General features: G+C 36.8%; 2 protein-coding genes across 2 annotated transcripts in view; one reads left to right on the top strand and one right to left on the bottom strand.

Moving 5' to 3' along the window:
* Positions 1-6,795: 6,795 nt before the first annotated feature.
* LOC128985829 (protein SEC13 homolog) lies at positions 6,796-13,353 on the top strand. The gene is made up of 2 exons (XM_054405750.1): positions 6,796-7,935; positions 12,886-13,353. The coding sequence occupies exon 1, from the start codon at positions 6,988-6,990 to the stop codon at positions 7,930-7,932; it is 945 nt and encodes a 314-aa protein (XP_054261725.1). The 5' UTR covers positions 6,796-6,987; the 3' UTR covers positions 7,933-7,935; positions 12,886-13,353.
* Positions 13,354-13,995: 642 nt separating this feature from the next.
* Positions 13,996-26,912, bottom strand: part of LOC128985822 (SKI2 subunit of superkiller complex protein) — a 63,222-nt gene continuing 50,305 nt past the window's right edge. The window contains exons 18-21 of the mRNA XM_054405738.1: positions 26,257-26,407; positions 25,137-25,312; positions 24,538-24,681; positions 13,996-14,854 (exon numbers count right to left, since the gene is read on the bottom strand). Coding sequence (XP_054261713.1) covers positions 14,654-14,854; positions 24,538-24,681; positions 25,137-25,312; positions 26,257-26,407 — 672 coding nt within the window. The 3' untranslated portion in view covers positions 13,996-14,653. The remainder of the gene's footprint in view (positions 14,855-24,537; positions 24,682-25,136; positions 25,313-26,256; positions 26,408-26,912) is intronic.

The following is a 26,912-nucleotide window of genomic DNA, read 5'->3' as shown; positions in this document are numbered from 1 at the left end:
ATGTTTTTAAGTTTTTTATCCTATAAACATTATTCCTTAAAAACTATTGTTTGTAACACTCGAGTCCATCTATTTTCTTGTAAACAAGGAAAGAAATAAAAAAGATAAATATTTACAATATAAAAGTTTTAGTCCATAAATGGACAGCTTGTAGATGTCCGTCGGAATTCGGAATTCGGAATCAAATATTGCGATTGCGACTCGTGAGTTGAGGAACTGAACGATGAATTAGAACAACTCCTTTTCAAGAGTAGCTCCGAAGAACGGGTGCTTGTCGATATACTGGGACTATTTCAGTGTCGACAAAGTGAAACTATTTCATTGTCGACAATATGGGATGTCGACAATTTGTGGTGTCGATCATTTGCGACGTCGGTTATTTGGGATGTCGGTTAAGTGGGAATATTCCAGTGTCGACAAACTGGGAATAATTCAGTTTCGATCAATTTCTACGGTTGTCGATATTATGGAACCCACCCCCTCAGGCATACATACATGTATATTTTACTGTATGTAATACAGTATTGCATACACATTGCGTAAAATGATTTGTCACACTAACTTTGGAAAAAATTATGGAATAAAACTGCCATTTTGGAGACTTAACTTACACAAATTTTTTTAAGGGGTTGGTACCCCCCCAAACCACCCAGGCCCCCCGGTTCGCCCCCCTTGTGACTGTTCTAGACCCGTCGTTTTGACGGCAAGGGTAGAGATAAGGAAAATGCCAGACTGCAATAATTTCCACTGGCTCATTGGGTGTACGCTCTGCATTTTGTCATAGATAAAACATACTCGTATGTTTCATACATGGTTTCGTGTAGGCCTGCTTGGGCCAGGGAACACAGAATATGCTTTGGTGCCTTTGGTAAATTCATTGGATACAGGTGAACATACAATGGGCTTCTTCTTTGATTTGAGCAAAGCATTCGATATGGTGGATCATATGTTATTTCTTGATAAGCGTTTCTTGTCTTGGAGTGCGGGGGCTGGCACTGCAATGGTTTAGTTCATTCATTACAGGTCGGAAACAGTTTGTGATGATACAGGCAGTGGATGACTCGGGATACCTGAAAACCTACTAATCGCCTCATTGCGAGTCTGCCCGTGAAGTGCCTCAGGGGTCAGTCTTCGGTCCGGTGCTGTTCCTTGTCTTTGTAAATGATCTTCCATCATCAGTTGTTAGTTCCGGAAACATTTGCTTGTTTGCTGATGGAACGTCGCTCTTAGTTTCTGATAAAAATTTCGACGAACTCGAAATAAAAACCTTTTTGCAAGCGAGCTAAATGATGCAGTGGTTCGAGAACAACTCACTAAATCTAAATGCAAAGAAAACTGAATTTTTAAATTTTTCAATAAGTTCAGCTGAAAAAAACAAGAACAATTTCATTTTGAATGATGTTGAGCTCGAGGCAACTGATCATGTCACATTCTTGGGATTGGTGCTCGACAGAAACCTGCGCTTTTATACCCGTATTGACACTATGTGTAGAAGGATTTCTTCAGGAATCTTTCTCCTCCGCCAACTTTCTAAGTTTGCAAAATATGATGTATTAATTACAGCATATTACAAAAGTCATTTTTCCACACCTGATATACGCAGTGCCGGTGTGGGGGTGTGAGTGTGGGAAAACGTCTTTCCTCTTCCGGCTTCAGAAGAAGGCAGTCAGGATAATCTTTAGTTTGAATAGAAGAACATCTTACAAACAGTACTTTGCTTCATCACAAATTTTAACATTTCACTCAATATACATTTTGGAAACTTTGACTCTCATTAAAAATAACCTACACCAATATCAATCTTCACCTACTCATTCATATACATTACGTAACAATTCACATCTTAAATATTGCCATCTCATTCAACATCATTCAAGAGACACTTCCTTTCCAGTTTCCATTACAAGGGCATTACACTTTTCAATCTACTTCCTCCCACCCAACAGCTGGAGCCGGACTTGGTCTGCTTCAAAAGGCAAGTAAAAAAAATACTCTTGGCCAGAAGCAGTGGCGAATCCAGTGGGGGGGGGTGGCAAGGGGGTGACCGCCCCCCTCAGGCATACATATCCATATATTTTTTACTGCATGTAATACAGTAGTGCCGCGGCCGCCTTTAACCCCAGGCCGCGGCCTTCGAAGTGGCAACGTCATAAGTGGTGTTTTAACAGCTGTTTTGTTTGGAAGCAGCTAATGGTATTTTTGTATTTACGAAAGATTGATTGCTGGACTATGACAATATTGACTCGGCTTAAAATATACAGATATAGATTTTTAATTCATATTGTTTTTATATGTTTTGTATGTTTTATTTTCAATATTAAAAAAATGTATGTTCATAAATTTAAATTTAAATCAATAAAGTGCAAATTAATGAGCTGATGTCACCTGTCTGCCATGTTATCTTATAGGACATCTGTCACTAAACAACACCACTTGTGACGTTGTCAATTCTACCAGGCCGCGGCCTGTAATTAAAGGTGGCCGTGGTAGTGCACACACATTGTGTAAACTAATTTGGACAAAGAAATGGTATAAAACTGCCATTTTGGAGACTTGACTTAGTTTACACAAATTTTAACCCCAGCCCCCCTGACCCTCTGGTTCGCCCCTTGCCCCCCCTTGTGGCTGTTCTAGATCCGCCACTGGCCAAATGTTGCTACAATGTCGGTAAATGTGTCACTGATGGGTTTAATTTTAATTAAGTTTGAAGAAGGTTGTCACTCGTAAATCTAGTTTGATTGAAGCACAATTGTTTTATTTTAATTTTAGGCGTTAAGATATATTTTGTTTGACATGACTAATGCAAATATGTATTTGTTACTTTGGTTGAATAAACGATTGATTGAGTTATTAATAAAAACTGGAGCACCTTCACGCGGGTCACGAAGACAGTTAACGCAACCCACATGGCCACATGACGGCAAAATATCTAACCATTAATCTTACTTTAACATTATAAATGTGAATGTTTGTGTGTTTGTTTGAAGTTCTATCATGCATTAACTTCTGGTCGGAGTTGGCTGAAATTTTGTATGGCGATAGCTCACATTCCCGATAAACATATATACATATCCTTATTTCAAAAATCCTGTCGGGCTCCACCCCATTGGCTCTGTAGTTTCCCATGTTAACCTTTTGAGTATTCACATTTAAAAGGAACTAGTTGTTACCCACGGGGGTTTTATGGTATTAAATAGCATTACGTTTTAAGATTTACCAACCGGATGCAGCCATGACCACCTTTATCTCCATGGGATTCGAAGTGGCAACGTCGCAAGTAGGGTTGTAACAGCTGTTTTGTTTTGGAATAAGCTAATGTTATTTGTGTATTTACGAAAGCTTGGTTACTGGACTATGACAATATTGAATATTGAATCCGCTTAAAATGTACAGATATAGGTTTTTAATTATTACTAGGTGAACCTGTGCGAATCCGCACGAATAATAAATTAGGATATTATAGCAACGTCATTAGAAGTTGCGTCGTTGTATCGACGTTGGTCTTGAGCTCGATCGTTGACTATATGCGTTCTAAGTTCTTTTTGTTATTCAGTAGGGGTATTTTGCAGGACGGAGCTCATCATGTTGAAAACTTGCGCGTATGGATTAATATCAAGTTGAGTCAGTGCTGCAAGAGCCATTAGCTTTGTTAAGCATTCTTTCTTGAACAGCGGTTTCGACGTCCGTATGTATAAATTTGGGCATAAAATGTGGAATGCCCCCCTTCTGACGTTTGAAAGGTGACAATTGGGTGATAAACTGTGTCTTGCACCTTATACATGAAAGGCCCTTCACCGTTATGTTCTTCAATTTTAGCTCGAGTGCTGACCATTTGCTAGCGCAGAGTTGTACGATCTAATGTTCTCTTTGTAGTTTCTGCTCAAATGATTTGCTCCATTAAGTAGGCTCTTAATATAATAGATTTCCCATGTAGCACAGATGGTTGGGCCAACGTTGGCCAACTGTGGGACAGTTGGTCGATGGTTGGTTGGAGCTTCCACAACCAACCAACCGTTGTCCAACTGTATATCTCGTAGTTGGGCCAACCAATATTTACAACTGTGGACCAACATTGGTTCATTGTTAATGAAATACATTAATATGCATTGCTGGGTATCATACATCAAGCCAACCGTTGTCCAACCGTTTTTCACTCCGTTGGACCAACAAAAGATACTTTTGTTGGACCAACGATGGTCCATAGTTGAGTTTACACGACTTTCATTCTCTGGGTCTAGCTTTCACAACATAATTATAATAAAATATCTGGTTTTACAATACCTTTATCAGTTCCAAAAGTTTCCAAAAGTTTTTGGAACTGATAAAGGTATAGTAAAACCAGATATTTTATATATTACAGTTCCGGGGCTACAACAATGAATTTTAATAATATTATAATAATGCAAATATTTTTTTAATTAATATTCTTTAACTTATTTGCAACAATTTAAGGGACAAGAGTAATTAATCATATAACAGTCAATTGTAATAGCATTAATAATCTAACGGTAATTAATTAATCTATATTCAAATACCAGTATCCTCACTAACTCCAAAAAAAAAAATAACTACTTATGATGCCTTAACAGATTAACAGAATCATATTATACTGTGTAGTATCAAAAATGTTTGAAGTATTGCGACCATTGCAACTGTCGGCTACTCTTTCACCTCTTGAAAACTCTCTATATCAACAATCACAGATAGCTCAGTTGTAAGGTAAGAGGCTGATAAGTCGAAGGACCCGGGTTCGAGACCCGTCTGGGCCAAAAAATTTTGTTCTAGCTTTTTTTCAAAATTTGTTTTTATGAACTATTTAATCAATTTACTCAACTAATAATTATGCTTTTCGTACTAAATCTTTGTTATTTTGTGTGAAATAAAACGGTTGGTTGGATATCAGTTGTGTTATGGTTAGTTGGCCATCAGTTTTTTTGGATGGTTGGGCCATTGTTGGACAATGGTTGGCTGGAAAACAGTTTAAAGAGGTGACATTTCTACCGTTGGCCAACTGTGTGGCTCCACAATTTACCAACGTTGGCCCAACCATCTGTGCTACATGGGTTCTTGGTATGGTGGTAGATTCACTTTTCCTTTATGGCAGCAGGATAAAAATCTTTCGCCTCGTCCTCTTTGTTCTTCTTTAAAATTTAGCGCACCACATTTCTGACATTTTAATGCCATCTCGCCAAGTGAATGCTGCTGAATTCTTGTTCTTGTCAGTGTAATTTTGTAAATACGCGTTGCCACTAACTGTTCCAGCTCTTTGTCTGGGCTCCTACGTTTTGCATTGCTTGCCGTATGTTGACTCGCCGTGTCCGACCGGCAATATTTCTTTGTCGTTGGGTCCTTGGCATGTTTAAACGAAAATATAATGTAAAACTTTTCTCCCGTCGTGTCCTATAGGTAACATTTCTTTGCCGGGTTTCTAATTATTTTTAAAAACATGCAAACTGTTTACATTTCAAAACCAAACAAAACAGCTGGGATTTAACTTTTTTAAACTAATGTATTGACATCTGTTTCAGAATATAATAACATTCAAATCAATCACAATGTTATCCTTATGGAAGGAACTTTGAGGGCAGCCCACGCACTTACAAAATATTTCGAAAATCTAAAGCCAGTTTGCACATCTACACACCTAGACGAACATTTTGGTATATAATATGTGGGGTTAAATCTTAAAATAAAAAAGCCTTATTGTTCACAAAGTTTCATGTCGCGTATTAAATATATAGATTGTTTCGGTTTTCAATTCTGTATGTTTTATTTTCAATATTTTTATAAATTTATGTTCATAAATTTAAATCAATATAGTGCGAATGAATGAGCTGATGTCACCTGTCTGCCATGTTATCTTATGGGACGTATGTCACTATAAAAACAACACCGCTTGCGACGTTGCCCATTCTACCAGGCCGCGGCCTGTAGTTAAAGGTGGCCGTTGATAAGCGCGCAGCGTGATATATGGGGTGGCCGTGGTATATGTGTTACATTAGTTTTATTGTTGGAATTATTGCTTTATTGAGTTTAGTGGTTTAGTGCTTAATAAATTATTTGTGCTCTATATTTTAACAACAAAGATGTGTCGGGGCACCATCGGCCTATTGAAACGATATTTGATAGGGAGGGGGCCTAGAATTTGAGAATCAGTTTTCCCAAATTTTGACTCTCAAGGCTTAATTTTTCATAATATTTTTTTCTAGAGCTTAAATACCAAGAGCATAGTTTTGTATAAGTAGTAGCACGATTACTAGAAAAGCCCTTTTCTTCTAGTATTCGTGCATGTTGGAAGTATTCGTGGGTATAGTTCAGCTGCTTAGAAAGCGACCTCCTCCAGCATTGGTTTAGCATTAGCGCAATAGCGCGCAGGTTGTTTTCTAAGCGGTCGAACTATAGTAGCATAGATAAAACATAGTCCGTAGTAGTAACCATAGACTAACCATTTTATTAACTTAAGATCTTTTATTGGGAAAATATATAGGAATAAATAGAAATGATAAACTATCATAGATTAAAAGATAGGATTTGCAAATAAAATGACCTTAAACTAATACTAATTTCATACGCTTTTTTAGAGTCTTATTGAATTGATCCAATATCTCTGGCTTTTGCTTTCTTTTAAGTCGTGTGTTAGAACAAAAGTGCTTTAGTGCCAAATAAAATTAAGCTTAGACTATTATTATAGTACTTAGCAAAATATTGCCTGTTTATACTAACAGCGGTGGATGTCAATGCCAACACCAATATGTCCACGTCTTTTCTAACCTCAAAAGTCAAAATAATGACAAGAAGACAAACTGAATCCGGTATATGACGTCTACGCCTAGCCTAAGATACTCGATTACTTACATCAAAATCAAATCAATAGTTCTAAACTTTGAAGTTTTGAAGCCAAGCGTGAGTTTATGTGTGATGTATAGGTTCATTTTGTTTACGAATCAGTGAAATTATCTTTAGATTATAGACTTAAATTCATACAACATGGTAACCATTCTAAACTCGGTTGACACTGGACACGAAGATTTAATACATGATGCAGAAATGGATTATTATGGACTTCGTCTAGCAACCTGCTCTTCTGACAGTTCTGTTAAAATATACAATTTGAAAAACGGAACCCAGAGTTTAATTGCCGACCTTAAAGGCCACTACGGCCCAGTTTGGCAAGTTGCTTGGGCTCATCCAAAATTTGGAAATTTTCTAGCTTCTTGCTCTTATGACAGAAAAGTCATAATTTGGAAAGAAAATGGACCTGGAGATTGGGTCAAGTTTTATGAGTACAATAATCATGACTCTTCAGTTAACTCAATTGCTTGGGCCCCACATGAATATGGACTTCTGTTGGCCTGCGGTAGTTCAGATGCAACAATTTCAATCTTGTCTTGCTCTCCAGATGGTTCAGCTTGGGAGTCTAAGAAAATACCTAATGCACATACTACTGGATGCAATGCAGTTAGTTGGGCCCCAGTAACATCAACCTTACCAGGTTCAGATCCTACTAAAGCAACACCTACAAAAAGATTAGTTAGTGGTGGGTGTGATAATATGGTAAAAATATGGAAAGAAGATGGTGACCGATGGATTGAGGAGTCAAAACTAGAAGCTCATTCAGACTGGGTAAGGGATGTAGCGTGGGCACCTTCCATAGGATTGCCACGCAGTACCATTGCAAGTTGTTCTCAAGATCGAAGAGTTGTTATCTGGACAAGTGAAGATAACATTAACTGGGCTTCAACGATCCTACACACTTTTGATGATGTTGTTTGGAACGTCAGTTGGTCTCTAACAGGCAATGTCCTTGCAGTCTCAGGTGGAGATAACAAAGTTAGTTTATGGAGAGAAAATAATGAAGGACAATGGATATGTATCAGCGAAGTATCCAAAGGACAAGGGCAAATGGCAGGCAGCGAACAAAGGGCTCTGTAAAAGGTACCTATTTATTTTTTGTTGTTAGCGAATTTTCCTATAACTTAACTTAACTTAAGGAAGTAGCTATTAGGCCTACCGTAGGTAGCATGACAATAGACAATAGACAAGTTTACTAGTCATTAATTAATCCACAAGAATTACAATAGACATCGTCAATCTAAACAATAGAAACATGATTTATAAACAACTATAAAATTTAAATCCTTGTTTACAAATTGTAAATTGAAGAAATCACTTAGGCCTAATTTGTATATAGGATTAGCTTTACACCAAGAGAGCAGTTTTTTAAAAAATTCTTTTAAGGGCAATGCACGAAAATCAACTGAAAACATGTTAAATATTTTGATCCCCAAGTGGGTATGATAGTTTTGAGATCTAGACAGTCTTACCCTACTTACATCAATACAATTTCTATTCCTAGTTAAGTGGCTATGGACATTTCCTCTTAAAACATGTTTGTTTGAGTTCTTTTTCACAAAAATGGAGACTTCATATATATACAGATTAACATAACAACAGTTAATAGGCTATATACTAGATTCTATGAATAGAGATTTACCCTACAATGGTCTAATCTTTTGGCACCGGTAACAATTCTAATGACTTTTTTCTGTATCACTAACACTTTTCCAATACCTACTCCATTACCCCAAATCACTATACCAAATCTTATGATGCTCTCAAAAAACGCAAAATAGGCTAATTTCAAATAGCTATTAGTGACATGATTCCTTAAACTGCTTAATAAACATTTGACTCTGGATAACCTTGTACAGAGGAAATCAATATGATGCTGTCAAGACAGCCTATTGTCAATATATACCTAAAAGCTTAACAGAACTAAAATCACAGATGTCATGGGTTGAAACCAATAAATTGTCAGTTTTGTCAACATTTAAAAGCAAGCCATTTGTAGAGAACCACTCTGTCGATTCACCTAAGGCCTTTTCTGATAGGCAGTGCAACTGCCCTATGTCACTGTGGCTACAAAACAGTGTTGTGTCGTCCACATAGATTGTGACATCACTACAAGAAACATTAACAGATAAATCATTCATAAGTATTAAAAATAAGATGGGGCCCAAAATTGAACCTTGCGGAACTCCAAAATTAACATGAGTACTTGCGATGTAATACCATCGACCTCAACCATTTGCCTACGATTACTAAGATATGACACAAATAAATCTAATTCACAGCCTTGAAAACCATAATGAGCTAATTTGTCTACAAGAATGGGTCTATTAACACAGTCAAACGCACAACTTTATGTGATCGATACAGCCAAGGCAAAACTACGCCAGAAGTTAATCAATTGGCAAATAAGTACAGGATGATTAAATACCTTGGTCGATGTGGCAAGAGAATGAATCAAAATTGCTTGGATCGAAGTAAGAATGTTCATGCCTTCTGGTGAATCAGATATTTTTATCAATAAAAAAATAAACTGATTTAATATGCTGATGAAATTCTGTTTTTTATGGCCAAAGATGGTGATTCACTTATGCAATACAAATACGGTCTGAATGATTTTCCCAAAGCAGATGTAACCAGTTATTAGTAATATAGACTGTTTCCGTAAGATGACAGACCAATTATATGAACTCCTTTTCCCATATAGTGAAAGTGGCTTTAACATGAACAAAACTTATGAACAAGAAACAATTATTATAAGACTCCTCAAAAACCTTTTGGGCAACCTAAAGCCAACCACGTTTTTGAAGGTAGTTACGCAATCTCATATTCATTATTATGCTTATCCTCCCTTAATTTAAATAAGATTTTCACTCTATCACCGCAGTTAGCTGAAGTTACATAAAATCTCAATAGTAACCGTCGTTTCGACGGGTTACCCCTAGTTATTATACAATTCCAAATAAATACTAACTCCTCATTTTGTTATTTGTTTGTTGTAATTTTTAGGTATTGCCCGTTTTAACTGACCTTTTGAGTTATTTGGCCTAGGTCTGGTCCCATTAGGGTCGGGAGGGAGTCTACTGTATGTACTTATGCCCCTTTGTCTTAGGGACCAACTCATTTTTGACGTTTTTTGATTGTCTTCAGCTGGATTAACTTGCAGCTGTAAAATGTTGTTTATTCTAACCGTCATACTGTAATATTTCGGTACTGATGCTTTAATACTTTCTAATGAAATGGCTACCATACTAATGTAGGACCTACATTAGTATGGTAGCCATTTCATAAGAAAGTATTAAATTAAAGCATTAGTACTGGTACCGAAATATTACAGTATGACGGTTAAGGTATTTTAAGCCAAGTTTGAATAAAGATGAGTGGCGGAATCTTGTAGTCTTGTTAGTGACTAAGGCTGACATCTTCCTTAGACATAGCTGTTAATTAAATATAGCCCATACAGCCAATGGTAACTAAGGGACCTACAGTTTATAGTGGAATCCGAACCACCTTATTGCCTTGTAACTAGCAAATTCGTCTAATTATCAGGATAGTACTGCTGATAGTCATAGCGGCGGTCATAGTCATACTGGAGTTATTGGTTTTATAAAATGAGACTTCAGAATCGTATATTTCGATATATGTAGGTTTTAGTCAATTTTATGCTCATTATAAATGTTCAATCGGCGACGTCACAAAAGTTTTGGACCCGAACAAATCGAATCGGTTGTTCCCTACTGATAAGGTTGGTTGGCCACTCAGAGGGTTAACATGTACTTGAAAAAATGGTGATTCTTTGCAAGCAATGAGTGTGTAGGCTACAACTTCATTAACATTGAGAATTCAAAGAAGGTATCCCTTCTTTTGCGGTAACGAGCCTCAGGAAAGAATAGTTAGACATATCAAGCTTCTCTTATCTGTCTGTCAGCAGTGGCGGTTCCAAGGGGGGGGGGGGGGCTACAGGGGCTAAAGACCCCTGTCCCCTTGGAACCTGGAAAAATAAATGTAAACGTAAATTTCGTCCTTAAAACACGCAATGTCATAAAACAGACATCAATGTAGTTTTTATTAAACTTAATAAGAGATGGCAGGAGTAGATAAATTTTTGGGACAATAGCACAACGAATAAAACAATATTATGCTATGGAAAGTTGTACGCATCATCCAATTTTTACAGCAGTCAGCTGTAGACATGCTAGGGCAAAGGCGAGCGCTGAGCGTGCGAGCTAGGGTCTGACTAGGGGGGGAGGTACGATTGAGGCATTAGTTCAAAATTCCTCCGTGAACAGCGCTGTAGTAGAGAGCATTTTGGCAACGAAGGTTTACTAATTGCAAAAATAGTTCTGTTCATAAAATACAATTGTAAATGCATCAAATTCAATTTTATAATTTTGTTATTATAAAATTACTATCATAACCTAACCGAACTAACCAAACTTGCTGATGATGAAATAATATAGGCCTAAAAAAAGTTTATTTATAGAAAAAATAATTCTGTTCATTAAGAAATTGCTCTGAAATTAAAATTTTATGATGACTTAATAATAAAATTAAACTGCCATAACCGAACCAAACCAACCAAACTTGCTGATAATGAAAAAATCATGTTCAAAAAGTTAGTGTAATCAGCGGGATTCGAACCCAGGACTCTCAGCATATCAGCCCGGCACTCTAACCACTAGACCACCGAGGCCGATGGCTACTAACCGTATTGTTACGGTAATGGTGTTCCCTCAGCTAATGAGAAGCCCACAGCTGTCATCGTAAGCTCATCTATACCTCCCCTGAGTAAATACCCGCGAGCTAGGACGGGGAAACAGCTGATTTCCTGATGTTCCATAGTTAGTTGTCAAATTGTCTGCTAGCCACTAACTTTACACAGGCATCAATCAGCAATCAGCAGTAGCACCAGTAGCCTATATTGACTATATAAACACTAGTGTTAAAGTTTATAGTCAATGCTATTACTGAATTTGATACTATACATATTGTGACAGATCTATAAAATGGAGAAAAACGTAAGGTTAAAAAACGTGTCTACTTGCTTGCATGACATATAACAGGTGAAATGGAAGGTTTTAGGACAATTGGGCACAGTTCTAGCCGTAAGAAATTACTTTATATATAAAGTCACCAAACGGCTTTTAGGAGATATGGCTTCAGGCTTCGTAGTCTACAGTAGGCCTATGTTTTGAAATTCATGAATGTAAGTTCGTCATAGTTTGATTTTTAAAATTTCTACTTGCTCATGACAAAGACAAATAACAGGTGAAATGGGAGGTTTTTGGACAGTTGGACACAGATATAGACATTAATAATGGCTTTAGAAAGTCAGTAAACAGCTTTTAGGAGGATATGGCCGTAGCCTACAATATGTTTTGAGATTTATGAATGCAATCATCATAGTTAGTTTTAAAAATGTCTACTTATTCATGACAAATAAATGGGGAAATGGGAGGTTTTGCACACAGTTCTAGACGTTAAAACTGGCTGTAGAAAGTCACCCAACGGCTTTTAGGAGGATATGGCAGTAGTCTACAGTGTGTTTTGAATTTCATGAATGCAATCGTCATAGCTTAATTTTTAAAATGTCCATTTGCTCATGACAAACAATAGGTGAAATGGGATTTTATGGACAATTTGGCACGGTTTTACGTGTCAAAAATGGCTTTAGAAAGTCACCAAACGGCTTTGAAAATTCCAAATTTTCCCAGGGGAGGACCCCCCGTACCCCCTGCTTTATTGGAGGGTGCTCCACACCCCCCCAGCCCCCCCTTGACAAGGTTCTAGAACCGCCACTGTCTGTCAGTCTATAACCTTTTTCCTGTGACTGTGGCATTTTACAAGAGGTCAATGTGAGAATAAAGTTTTGTGGATATGCTAGGAATTGAACCTGTCTCTCCCGCACTGATGTCTGAGACGATAACCAAGAGGCTAGCAACACACCCACTTAATATATGCTATGTGCTATAAATATTGTAATGTGAGTAAAGAAAAAGTGCATAATATATTAACATTTGTTGAAATTTTTTTCAGGTGAATCATTGGGATCCCTACTACAATCACAGCTATTTTCCTTTCAGAACCAAAATTCTAGTTGATCCTGTTCAATAAAAAAATGCAAGCAAAGAAGATGATTAATGAAAACAGAGTTCAATTAACATTCATATATTTTCTTTTATTAAGTTAATATCTAGCCTATAAGGAACATCTTATTGTAAATAATTCAACATGGGGTGGAAAAAGTTTCACTGGAAAACTTTCTTGTGTAATTACTAATTATAGGTCTGACACTGTTGTTTTTATTTAGTAAAGATCTGAAAGTAGGAAACAACCAAGGGTTCATCAATTAATACTCTTTTTAAATTTGAATACAATTGTTAAGAAGATATCTTAAAGTTTCAATTAAGTTTTCCAGCTGTGTTTTCAACCCTAGCATCCTTTCTTCTATAATTAATAAAACAAGTTAACTAGCCTAGTGCTAAAATAAATCAATTATTATTATGAATATGTTTTATTAAAGACCTTAAAACTCTACTGTATTTTAAATTCGAGCAGCCATGAAAATGTAGATTCGAGTGTAGGTCTAGACAGTGTCTCTTGTTCTAGACCTACACACTGAACCCGCAGCCGCGCCGTGATCATCAGTGTTTTTGGTTGGCCATAATGTTTTATTTATTTGTAAAAATGTGTGTTCCTGTCTCGTGTTCATGTTTTGAAGACTTCTTGACGACCTCCTAGGAGCTAGAACAGAACTCAAAGGCTTGACAATGACACCTTGAGTGTCGAAACCGGTCGCTATCCAGACGATTAATAGATTACGTTGGCAAAAAAGGTATTTTTTTAACGTCTAGAATATATTGTTAAAAAGTAATCTGAAAGGCAACACCTAAAAAATGAAAATTCTTTATTAACACGTTTGCTGCGGCCCACGAAATGGCAGGCGTGGTCTCAGTCAGTGCGGTGTAGCACCAAACAAACCCATTTGGCTTTCAAATATTTCGGTCTGACGAATAGTAAGTGATGTGCGGTGATGTGCTGTGTTACGACGAGAGTCCACGTAGTTTGCTAACACTCACAGATAGCAGCACTGCCTGGAACTAGCCGGTCCCATTGTATTGCCAATTGAAGGGAAAAAGACGGAACAACAAGTTGATATCGAAGCTTGCCAGAAGGGGATTTTGCGGAGAAATTTACTACCAACCTATACCACAATAAAGCTCTTATTCCTAGCTAAACACAGACATAAAAATACCCGTTCTTCCCGGTGTACTGCAGCCTAGATATTGAATGGAATGTAGGCGATGCAATCACTCACCAGTGAGCGTTCAGCGTGGCAGAAAGGAACTAGAGCACTCGCCGGTGAGTGGCCCGCAAACGTGTTAAGTATTAATATGTTTTTCTTTCAGTTTTAATTTGAACTTGCACTTTGGACAGGTTTAAAGAAATTATACATCTAATCAAAGTTAATTTATTTAACTGTGTACCGATAACAGTAGTAAAATAAGAATATATTACATTATTTACACAAGATATTAGTATAAAACTTATTGCCCTCTGACTAAGACTTTTACCATTCTTTTGTTATTTAGCAAATACTGTAAAAATGTAGAACACTCACGTATAGTAAGCGACCTAAGCATAATAATATAGAATGTAACAAATTACTTAAAGGTTCAACATTTAGTTCAGAATTGTCTTTATCCATAAATAATATAAGTACAGTTCAGTATCACAAGTTTTGAAAGTAACAAACAAACAAGTTAAGAACAAACAAAGTTAAGAACAGTTTGGGTAAACTAGGTTACTGAGTATATAAACTAGCAGCAAACACAATGTCTCTCTTGATGAGATCCTTGACTTCTTCCATTTTATTCTCGAGCATGCGATCTCCCACCTGAGCCGCGGCACCCTTGACATAGTTCAGAGTTTCACTCAATTGTTGTATACATCGGACTATGATTCCTTCCTGCACATCTGTCAACTTCATTATCTCTGCAAAAGGCTGGAACAAACAAATGGCATGAGATCATCACACATATACATCGATATATAACTACTGGATCGGCAGGCCTACTAGACTGCCCAAGTCGCCAGCGGAGGTTGCGTTCTAGGCATTAAAGGGGTACGGTGGTCAAAAGCACCCCACAGCGTATTGCTTCTGTATTGTCGCAGCACATGTTAAAATAGTATATTACGTTACTAGTCCTGAAAACAAGTGTTTGCCGGACAAGTGTGGTCGTTCCCGGGATTACCATACGAGTCCGGTAAACACATTTTGGACGAGTGACGTACGATAGTTTACGCCATACTACTAAATCTGTACAAATCCTTATATATTACCCCCAACTAAAGGACTAAAAATCACTAGTCATAACCTCTAAGAGAGGTTATGTTTTTGTTTATAATATTCATTCATTGTCACCTAAATACAGTATAATCAGCTGATTGGTGTCCGGCAAAACTCATTACAGTACAGTAGTACGCAATGAAACCCCATTTGAATAAGCTGGCGGCAAACAGCTGGACTAAATCCTTGCGTGGGAACTTCGTCAAAATAGTGTAGTGTGGCGTAAAAGCTGTTTTCACCTTATACAGTATACAAGTTTTAACAGAATTTTGCTGACAAAAAATCTATCTTCTTGACATGCCCAATAACAATTAAGAGTAATTTGTAAACATAATAAAGTACTCTACCACTTATTCTTAAGGCTTTCATCTGTGAATCACAAGATATTGTCCATAAGCAAGGTTTTGCTTGGTAAAAAATTTGAAAACTGAGGGTTTTCTTACTATTACGTATATTATTTTGTGTGATATGAAAAAATAAAAACAGATTACATGCAAAATAATAAGTGGTTTAACTGATATAATTGCCTTTAAAACATTTGCTAAACACTTGCACAATTTACAGGGTACAAAACTAAACTATCTTTATACATTTTTGCCTGAAACCTAAGTTTAATTTTTAGTCCTCCCTGCCGTTTCCATCTTTGTGAGATGATGGGACAATATCTCAAATAAATGCAAACGTATTTTGTCACCATCAGAGCATGTGATGCTTGAAGTTCGTCATTGGTATATGATCTCTAAAAATTTTGTTGATACAATGATTACAAACATGCATAGTTAACTTAAGGTTGTCATTAGAGTCCCTCATATTACAATTTAGTTTTGAAGGCAAACTTTACTATTACTAGTTAAACGCCCGTGCTCCGCCACGGGAATATTGTCAGCAATAAAAGAAATAATAATTAACAAAAACTGTTTAGCTTTGTATTTTATTTAGGGGTTGTTTAATTTTGTACATGAAATAAAACTGATAGTTTGCCTGTATAAACTATTTTATGTTAATCAAACCGATATATTATTTTAACCGAATGTTTTATATTAATTCGAGTTTCATTTGAAAAATAAATAGTATACGAACTAGGCAATGCTGATAACCTAATAAGCAGCTATTTATGATATTAAGATAATTTGCTCAAGTATATTCCTATATTCGTCGTTGTTTTTTTTTTCATTACATTTGTTGTATGGAATAAAGATAGTCACTTAGCCTACATGTAAATCACGCATCAGCAGTTGGTCGCATTTCACGAATCTTTGACCCATACTGTGAGTAAAAGCTGTGTTTACGTCGTATATATAAAGTTGGGCATACTTTGTTCAATGTTAGAGGGTATTAACGGTCCAATTTGATGGAAAAGGAGTGGATTTTAAAACTATGTAGACTACCACTACCAGAAAGATGTTGATTCAAGTGAGACTTAGAACTGGCTATTTCAAATGCAGATTTGTATTATATTTTACTCAAATAGTTTTTTGTCTCTTTTGACCCTTAATACTTTTTTTATAGTCGCTGTTGATAAGATTTTCCATAAACTCAAAATGTTGATAAGGAGCTCATTTTACCTTCCCCTTGTGACAACATAAGGAAAAATATATTTGTGTCCCAGTTAGTCTGTTGTGACTCAAAATTCTTAGATTTGCAGTAAACTGGATGTGTGCAGTGAACTTGAAACTGACAAATCCAATCTAACGACCCCAATTAAAAAAAAATTGGTATTTTTAGAAGGGACTTCCAGAGCACATTTAACACCATCACTGCTCTTTACTTTTTTAGTTCGATGGTTCTCTACATGTTTTTCTCGTTCTGTATGTCTCTTTACGCCCGGCTAATGATTACCTTTTCTTTTTCTTTTTGTACTTTTCACACCCTGGGGTTAATGATAAAGTTTTATAACGCTATAATGACCCGAGTCAACATTGCCATTAAACATCAAGTCAGATACTTCTTCGCCAGAACCGAAATCTTAAGTCACAGTTTCTCAAGCAACTTCCCTGTGTAGGCCTACTCGAACAAATATAGTTAGGGTATAGTTCACTGATAAATTGTAATTTCAAATATCCCAGCGTACTCGCCATCTCGAGAAGATAAAGTTTGGTACCACTGACCGTCTAACACTGATCTTGAGTAAGATTCGTCACCTACTATAAAATGTTTGTATGTTTCCCACTCATTAGCAATTATATGTACAACTTGCAAGCGGATTTCCCCATGATTATTCTGGTGGCCGTAGAGAATAAATTATATTGATCAAAACAATAAGTTTCCGTTCCCTACTATGGGTATTATTTCACATTCCATACTCAAACTTAAACTCAATTACCACTTTCCTTCAGATCACTTTGCAGGAAAACTAAAACATTTCAAAAATAAGTTAACAAATACACTTTCCTTGATCAAAATCGTGTGTTTATAAACAGAAACTCCAAGTTTAATAATTGCATACTGAAAGTGAGGTTATAAAAATAATAACAAATGTCTGACAAACATTAAACAGCTGACGAATAATTTATAAATTGTGTATTATATTCTTCAATAAGAATCGTATTGACTCGACCTTTAAAGGGCTGTAGGTCGTAGCCCTTAGAAAAAACGTAAATTTTAAGGAAGTTCGGCAAATCTACACACTATCCCCTTTAATTTGATACATAAATCTTGTAGATCGGTCCAGTAATTACTGAGAAAACAGTGTTACAACTGTGTATTAAATATATAGAAGATTAGTACATTTTTATTTGCCAATCAATTTACCCTTTAAGTTAAAAGTACCTGGGGACCGAGCTTTGCTCGGGGAAAATTATTACTTTACTCTGAAAAGTATTGCAGATACATTAATCCACTCCCAATCTCCACACTGCTAACCTTCACTACTTATTTCACCACTCCCTACGTCGTGGACCTGTTTGCCCTCCTTTCCTATACCATTTTAGAATTGCAGATACATAAATGCCACAGACAGTTCCCACACTCTGCACTGCTAGCATTACTACTTCCTACACCATTTCCTACGTCATGGACCTGTTTTCCTCTCCTCCCTTCTCGTAGCATTTTAGGATTGTAGATACCTTAATGTAGTTCCCATAAACAGTTCCCAGGCTCCAGACTGCTCGCCTTTACTACTTCCTTCACCACTTCCTACGTCGCGGACCTGTTTCTCCCCCTTCAAATGGCATTTTAGGATTGCAGACACCCTAATCTAATCGTCATTAACAGTTCCAACACTCCGGGCTGCTTGCCTTTACTACTTCCTTCACCTCTTCCTACGTCGCAGACCTGTTTCCCTCCATTCCCATAGCATTTTAGGATTGTAGATACCTTAATCTAATCGTCATAAACATTTCCCACACTCCGGACTGCCCATCTTTACTACTTCCTTCACCACTTCCTATGACGCAGACCTCTTTCCATCCCTTCCCATAGGATTTTAGGATTGTTGATTCTTTAATCTAATCGTCATAAACAGTTTCCACACTCCAGACTGCTCGCCTTTACTACTTCCTTCACCACTTCCTACGTCGCGGTCATGATTCCCTCCCATCCCATAGCATTTTAGGATTGTAGATAACTTGATCTAATCGTTATTAACAGTTCCCACACTCCGGACTGCTCACATTTACTATTTCCTTCACCACTTCCTACGTCGTGAACCTGTTTCCCTCCCTTCCCATAGCATTTTAGGATTGCGGATTCCTTAATCGAATCGTCATAAACAGTTTTCACACTCCAGACTGCTCGCCTTTACTACTTCCTTCACCACTTCCTACGTCCCGGACCTGTTTCCCTCCATTCCCATATCATTTTAGGATTGTAGATTCCTTAATCTAATCGTCATAAATAGTTTTCACACTCCAGACTGCTCGCCTTTAAACAGTTTCCACACTCCAGACTGCTCGCCTTTACTACTTCCTTCACCACTTCCTACGTCGTGAACCTGTTTCCCTCCCTTCCCATAGCATTTTAGGATTGCAGATTCCTTAATCGAATCGTCATAAACAGTTTTCACACTCCAGACTGCTCGCCTTTACTACTTCCTTCACCACTTCCTACGTCCCGGACCTGTTTCCCTCCATTCCCATATCATTTTAGGATTGTAGATTCCTTAATCTAATCGTCATAAACAGTTTTCACACTCCAGACTGCTCGCCTTTACTACTTCCTTCACCACTTCCTACGTCGCGGACCTCTTTCCATCCCTTCCCATAGGATTTTAGGATTGCAGATTCCTTATTCTAATCGTCTTAAACAGTTTCCACACTCCAGACTGCTCGCCTTTACTACTTCCTTCACCACTTCCTACGTCGCGGACCTCTTTCCATCCCTTCCCATAGGATTTTAGGATTGCAGATTCCTTAATCTAATCGTCTTAAACAGTTTCCACACTCCAGACTGCTCACCTTTACTACTTCCTTCACCACTTCCTACGTCGCGGACCTGATTCCCTCCCTTCCCATAGCATTTTAGGATAGTAGATAACTTGTTTTAATCGTTATTAACAATTCCCACACTCCGGACTGCTCACCCTTGCTACTTCCTTCACCACTCCCTATGTCGTAGACCTGTTTGCCCTCCTTCTTTATACTATTTCAGAATTGCAGATACATAAATGCCACAGACGGTTCCCACACTCTGCACTGCTAGCATTACTACTTCCTACACCATTTCCTACGTCATGGACCTGTTTTCCTCCCTCCTCGTAGCATTTTAGGATTGTAGATACCTTAATGTAATTCCCATAAACATTTCCCAGACTCCAGACTGCTCGCCTTTACTACTTCCTTCACCACTTCCTACGTCGCGGACCTGTTTCCCCCCATTCCCATTGCATTTTAGGATTGTAGATTCCTTAATCTAATCGTCATAAACAGTTTTCACACTCCAGACTGCTCGCCTTTACTACTTCCTTCACCACTTCCTACGTCACGGACCTCTTTCCATCACTTCCCATAGGATTTTAGGATTGCAGATTCCTTAATCTAATCGTCTTAAACAGTTTCTACACTCCAGACTGCTCGCCTTTACTACTTCCTTCACCACTTCCTACGTCGCGGACCTGATTCCCTCCCTTCCCATAGCATTTTAGGATTGTAGATAACTTGTTTTAATCGTTATTAACAATTCCCACACTCCGGACTGCTCACCCTTGCTACTTCCTCCACCACTCCCTATGTCGTAGACCTGTTTGCCCTCCTTCTTTATACTATTTTAAAATTGCAGATACATAAATGCTACAGACGGTTTCCACACTCTGCACTGCTAGCCTTACAACTTCCTTCCCCATTTCCTACGTCATGGACCTGTTTTCCTCCCTCCCATTACATTTTAGGATTGCAGATACCTTAATTTAATCGTCATAAACAGTTCCCACACTCCAGACTGCTCGCCTTTACTACTTCCTTCACCACTTCCTATGTCGTGGACCTGTTTTCCTCCCTTTCCATAGCATTTAAGGATTGCAGATACCGTAATCTAATCGTCATAAACAGATCCCACACTCCACACTGCTACCCTTGACTATAGAATCTAGTAATCTTCAGTATAATCTTTGCTCAATAGTAACAACTGATGTTTTTCCTTTTGTACTGTATTTTGTTTTGCTAGTATACTGTGGATAGACAAATTACAAGCTACAAGTCTTTTGTTTACTTTTTCCTTGTTATTTAATTCAGCCAACATGGTTACCTAGCAACCCATAAGACTAATGTTAAAAAAATGTGATTTTCAATTTCATTTTACTACGTAATTAGATTTTTGATGGCAGTTCTAATTGCAGTAAACTCGTTTTTAGGCCAGAAATAAACTATATACAACATTTGAAGAAAATCGTCGGAGCCGTTTTCGAGATCTTGGTGCAAGCATACATACATACATACAAGCAAACTTTGCTCGTATTAGAGTATAGGATATGTGAGATTTGTGTGCGGCCTCACACGGAGAACCAGAAAAAAGTCTTAACAAGACATAATTTTTCAAATTTTCTAACTATATCACCACAAATATAATAAAAAACATCTTCTTTGTAGATCCATAATTATTATATTTGCACTTCGCAGCGTTATCTATGTCAGCCTCATTAAACAACTGTGGGTCTGGCTTAAAGTCTAGACAGTTGTGTTTTGATGGGCACATCATACTTCTTTTGGATATTAATAATTCCCAGATTCACATTTCATTAGGTTTATTATTATTTCCCCCTCATCTTATAACACAAGAAAAATAGTTCAAGATGATATTGGCTCGCTTTACATGTAAGTAGTTTCTTAAAACTACTACTGAGACACTACCCCTTAACATGTTGATACATAATATTGAGATGTTTGACAGAAATCCTAACACAAATTTGATTTTGCATCTCCTGTAATAGTTGCCTTCCAATTAGTTCTTAACTTTACCGTTTTCCATATTTTCTAACTTATTGAGGAGACCCATGAATCACTTAGCTAAGAAGTCTCTAATACAGGGTGTTTTTAAAAGAATGCTGGGATTTTAAATGATGACAAGCTGCCATACCCGTGCTTTGCAACAGGAAGAACATGTTACCTAGCCTAGAGAGCTATTAAAGTGGTGCTGATGTGTGTTTTAAAATACATACAGCAACTCTATGATTTAGTTTGAAAATATAAGCTGATTTAAAAGCGTAAACCTACTTGCTTTCAAACCCCTACTTTTGATGTTAATAGAGATCCCTAAGAATATGACAACATACCTTAGTGTAGCAATAGCATCAATTATTGCTTCATATTGATGCTTTTGCTTTATGAATGACATGTTTTACAATTTTCTTCCATTTTATCCAAGCTTCTTCAAATGTAGATTAGGTACTGTACCATATAAATTAAAAAATGGAGCTTTGAGCAATACTTTACAAAACGTATACAACCTCACCTTAAAACCAAACATAACCCTCCTCAATCTACATAAAGCGTCACAAACATCTTATTCGAGTAAATAAACAAACGCCAGTTCATTGTACTGGCCAGCTGTTTCATTAACTAAATTAAATTAAATCATGTAAACATTGGAAGCATGCCAGGAGCAGCCCTTTGGAAATTAGCCTGTGGGGCAGAGCCCTTTGGAAATTCGTCCATATCAACACTTTTCGGCAAATCTACACACTCTAAGCTTCATTTTGATGTTCCATATGCCTATATTTTTATTTGGTAAATGGCCTTAACCGTTTACATAAAATTTGATTGTATCATTTTAATATTATAATAGATTGTTTGGGTACTATTCAAGCTAACTAAACGTGTTATACGTCAAATTGAAGCTAAAATAACTTAAGTATACGTTAAATAAGTTTTGTTTCCCTTGTAGCAAGGGAGGAAACTTTGACCTTGGCATGTGCAAAACAGGTGCGCGGTGGTAGGCCGCTATTGTGACTCATACGCCTGACGCCAGTCGCCACGACATTACGGCGCAACAGAAGGCACAGATTATAATCTGTGGTTCGCAGATTTTATATCAATTGCTAAATTAAACAAAATTTAACTTATATCTACTTGATGATAAAGAAACTTGAAGCTGGTTTAATGAGTTTTGTGACACCGAAGTGTTTGAAAAGACATTCACCTGGCCAGCTAAAAACAAGCAATGACGTAGTCGAAGAAATCTGACAATTCTGCATCAAAAGCCCGAAAAAATCTATTGCCCAACGAAGTCCTCAGTTGAACCAGTTGAACAAACCTTAATTGTTCACTTTATGATGTTATCTATGAAAATCTGATTTTATTGAATCATTCTGAATTGTATCAAAGAATGAGAAAATTTTATTTTTTCCCTTCAATTTGACGTTTAAATCATTTAATTAACTTTGAATAGTCCCCGAGCAACGACGTTTGAAATCCCAGCATTCTTTTAAAAAACCCCTGTATTTATGTAATCAAGAGGATTGTCTTAAGTCCAGACAAATTTTACGGTAGGTAAAGAATCAAAGAACTGTGGGCGTTTTATAGAATTCCAGAATCGTAATACACAAGCTAAATAAAAACTTATCGTTTAAGAAGCAATCTTTAGCCTTCAACTAATTGTCAAGTTTTTTAAGGATTTGTCTTAGACATTTTGTTTGATAATAATGTCTTTTATGTTATGTGTACCCTGACGATGCCCAGTGGCGGATCTAGAACAGTCACAAGGGGGGAGGGAACCGGGGGGTTCAGGGTAGCCCCCCCCCCCTGAAAAATTTGTGTAAACTAAGTCACCAAAATGGCAGTTTTATACAATTTCTTTGTCCAAAGATGATGTGATAAAGAAACACCCCTTTCGCCACCCACTCTGGATCCACCACTGACAATGCCGAATTAACGGTGAAACATGTAGTGGTCCACATCAGCAACATTTGGATTACTTGACGAGGTAATTATACCACAATATTAAGTCATTTATCCAGGAGCCATCAACATGGAATTTAATGATATTTTAAATAGGCTACAACTGACCTTATTCGCTAGGGGGTAAATCGGTAAATACTACAATTAACCTTATGCTACACAAGGAGTGATGAGAGAAAAAGGTGTTGGTTGTTCACCATCTGGAATGTGGATGAGATGTCAAGACACCTTGACAAGTTTTTACTTTAAGGCATGTGCTGAATGGCTCATAAAAATTTTTTTCGAGTCTGACTTAAGGGAGGTAAAATTGAGGCAACGATGACATAGTTTAGTTCAAAATTCCTCCGTTAATAGCGTTGTAGTAGAGAGCACAGCGCGTAATTTTTACTTCACTATTAGGCCAAGTTAATTATAAAATTAAGAAAAATTATAAAATTAATCTTAAAATTTATCAATTATTAAATTAAACTGTCATAACCTAACCAAACGTGCTGATAATGAAAAAATCAAATGAAGGTTTACTAATCTAAAAATAGTTTTGTTCACAAAATAAAATTATAAATGCCTAAAATTCAATTTTATAATTTTTTAATTATAAAATTTAACTGTCATAACCTAACCAAACCAACCAAACTTGCTGATATGAAAAAAAATTGTTGACAAAAAGTTAGTGCAGCCAGCGGGATTCGAACCCAGCACCTTAGGATTATCAGCCCGACATACTATCCACTAAACCACCGAGGCCGATGACTGAATTCCGTATCGTTGCGGTAATGGTGTTCCCTCAACCAGATCTGACAGCTGACAGCATCGAAGGCTCTTCTGTACCTCCCTTGAGTAAATACCAAATTTGTCGCTTATTTTGTTGCTAGAACTATTACATTATAAATATTCTGTGAATAGGATAATTATTGATCAATATCTTTCAACAGGAAATATTTCTATGTGAGGTGGTAACAAAGATAAAATAAAACTTAAGCTACAATAAACTTACAATACAACATAACTTACCTTGTTGGAGGCCCATTCATAAACAACTTCTAGTAACCCAAAATTAAGTTTATCAAATTCACTGGAATCGTCGAATGTGCCTATATGACACTCTCTCTCCATCTGGATCAATTCTTGATTCACCTTTTCAATTTCTTTTCTTCCCTACATGTAATGAAAAAAAATTAGAAAATATTTTGGCACAATGAAAGTTAGAAATAAGTTCCAAGTTTAAAATTAAATAAATAAATATGTAATGAAATGCAATGTTTTACAACAGGTGAATTCCATGGCATAGCTAATTTCTTGGTCCATTCCTTTAAAGTATTGTTACTGTACGTGAAGGTTCGCCTGTAAAACCCAAAATATTTAATAATAACAAAATAAAACAAGTGGGAATTCAGCAGGAGGAAGAAATGTACACAAATATTTCCATTTATGATGGAAAAGTACATTTATCATGGAGCAAACTTGAATTAATTATTTAAAGAATCTCATGATTTCCCTTTTCTTTCCTGTTACTTTTTTCCCCCTCAACTGCAAATCGCAACTAACTAAACTTTGCTCAAGAATCTCTTGTTACAGTAATTTATTCTGTTAAACAAATTTGAAGAAATTACCTTTTCCAGAAAGTCTGGTCTGAGTTCTTCTTTTGTCTTGGCCTGAAAGACAAGGCCCGATAACAAAGCAGCTATCTCTGTCGGCTGCATGTCGGTGAGCACATTGCGGAACACTAGCTCCGTAATCATCAGCTCATTGGTACCCATGCTTGTAGCAACTTTCCCTTTCATTTGCACTGAAATGTTAACAGATTTAAGCCACATATATCTAGTGGACACAATAACAAATTAGCTTACAATTTTCCTTTTTGTAAGCATTAAGCAATTCTGTTTTACAGATGTGACATTTATTTTAAAGGGTTAATTGAAGAATAATTTGTTCCAAGACAGTGCAAAGTAGACAATCTTTTTGACTATAAAGAATACTCCCACTTACTACTATATATAGTCCCATCTACTATATATAGAACCAAGTAGACTGCCAGAAATTACGACAGTGTCATGACATCTCCGTTGTCTCTCTAATCTACCACCCAAAGTATATCTAAACCTGTATACTTTAAATTATGTACAATACTCAACAAAATCATTATTACCAACTACCTAAAGAGATAAGTGAGCAAGGTTAAGGTTAAGCATTACAGTAGTTCTGTTGCTGGATCATCAAACAGCAGTTGTTAAACTTGTTATTTCACTATCCACCGACCCTCCATAAAACATCAACCTAAGCTTTTATAAAAGAAGGAGGATTTGCCCTCAGGGGGGAGATGTTAAATGTTTTGCCCCGATTGCCGAAGACGATAAAGAATTTTTCCAAGACCGTAGGATTCATTTATGATATTTCTTTCATCACGGTAGATAATGATAATGTTTTGCAATACAATAATACAATACAATACAATATTCTTTATTGAGCAATCATCAAGAATTACAATAGTGTCAATACCCTTATTGCAGGAGATGTCCTGTATTTTGTGGTATCAGTGATACCATTCAAGTGTACTAGCCCAAAAGAAAATTAAATTAGACTTTTTTATTTCAGTAAAAATTATAAAAATTTCAAGGCCACAATATTTTCAAGGTTTGTTTTCTTAGGTAGCCTGAAACAAGGTTTTCAGATCAAATAACCAATACCCAATCAAATAGTTACAGGTCAGTAATTTTATAGGAATAAACCTACCAACATTATCAGCATTTATGTACTTTAACTCCTGTAAGAACATGAGTTTGTTTTGGAAGTCTGGGAATAGAGATGAACTCTGGGCGGACAATTTGTGCTTTATTTGCCTAATTTGTCTCTCTAGATCCTTGCGATAGAATACATCCAAGAACTGAAACATACCATCTAAGTTAAGTTAAACATTTTTGCAATATATATTTTTGTCTTACTGCAGTGATAAAGGTTATTTTTAATACATGTGTTGTGGGTAAAACAAAGTAAAGCTGGGTTTTCCTATGCGTGGAAGTGGAGCTTGAAGAGAGGAACGCGGAGATCGGAGAAGCGATTAACATGACGTTACGCTCCGCTTCTAGGAAAACAGTAACATTAAATTACCTAAGACAAGAGGAGTCTGCTCTCCGCATTCCTCTCTCCGGTTCCGCGCCTAGGAAAACCCAGCTTTACTACTTTTCTACCAAGGGCGAAAAAGAGCCATCTTGAGTCAAGTATATCAGCCTTACATTTTGATGGCTGTAAAATTTGTCTGCTGCTTTTCCCTCCCAAACTAGTATCTTGTTTCAGGGGTCGGGAAAAGGACCTAAACCTGGGACCGTTTTAGTTTTTTGTTTGGATGTCCCCAGATGCATAAAACACTTTTACTTGATTTTTTATATGTC

Source organism: Macrosteles quadrilineatus, unplaced genomic scaffold (assembly GCF_028750875.1).
Source record: "Macrosteles quadrilineatus isolate MER2022 unplaced genomic scaffold, UCM_ALF_1.0 Scaffold_1__1_contigs__length_201487025, whole genome shotgun sequence".
Classification (NCBI taxonomy): domain Eukaryota; kingdom Metazoa; phylum Arthropoda; class Insecta; order Hemiptera; family Cicadellidae; genus Macrosteles; species Macrosteles quadrilineatus.
This window is presented reverse-complemented; position numbering and strand designations above follow the sequence as displayed.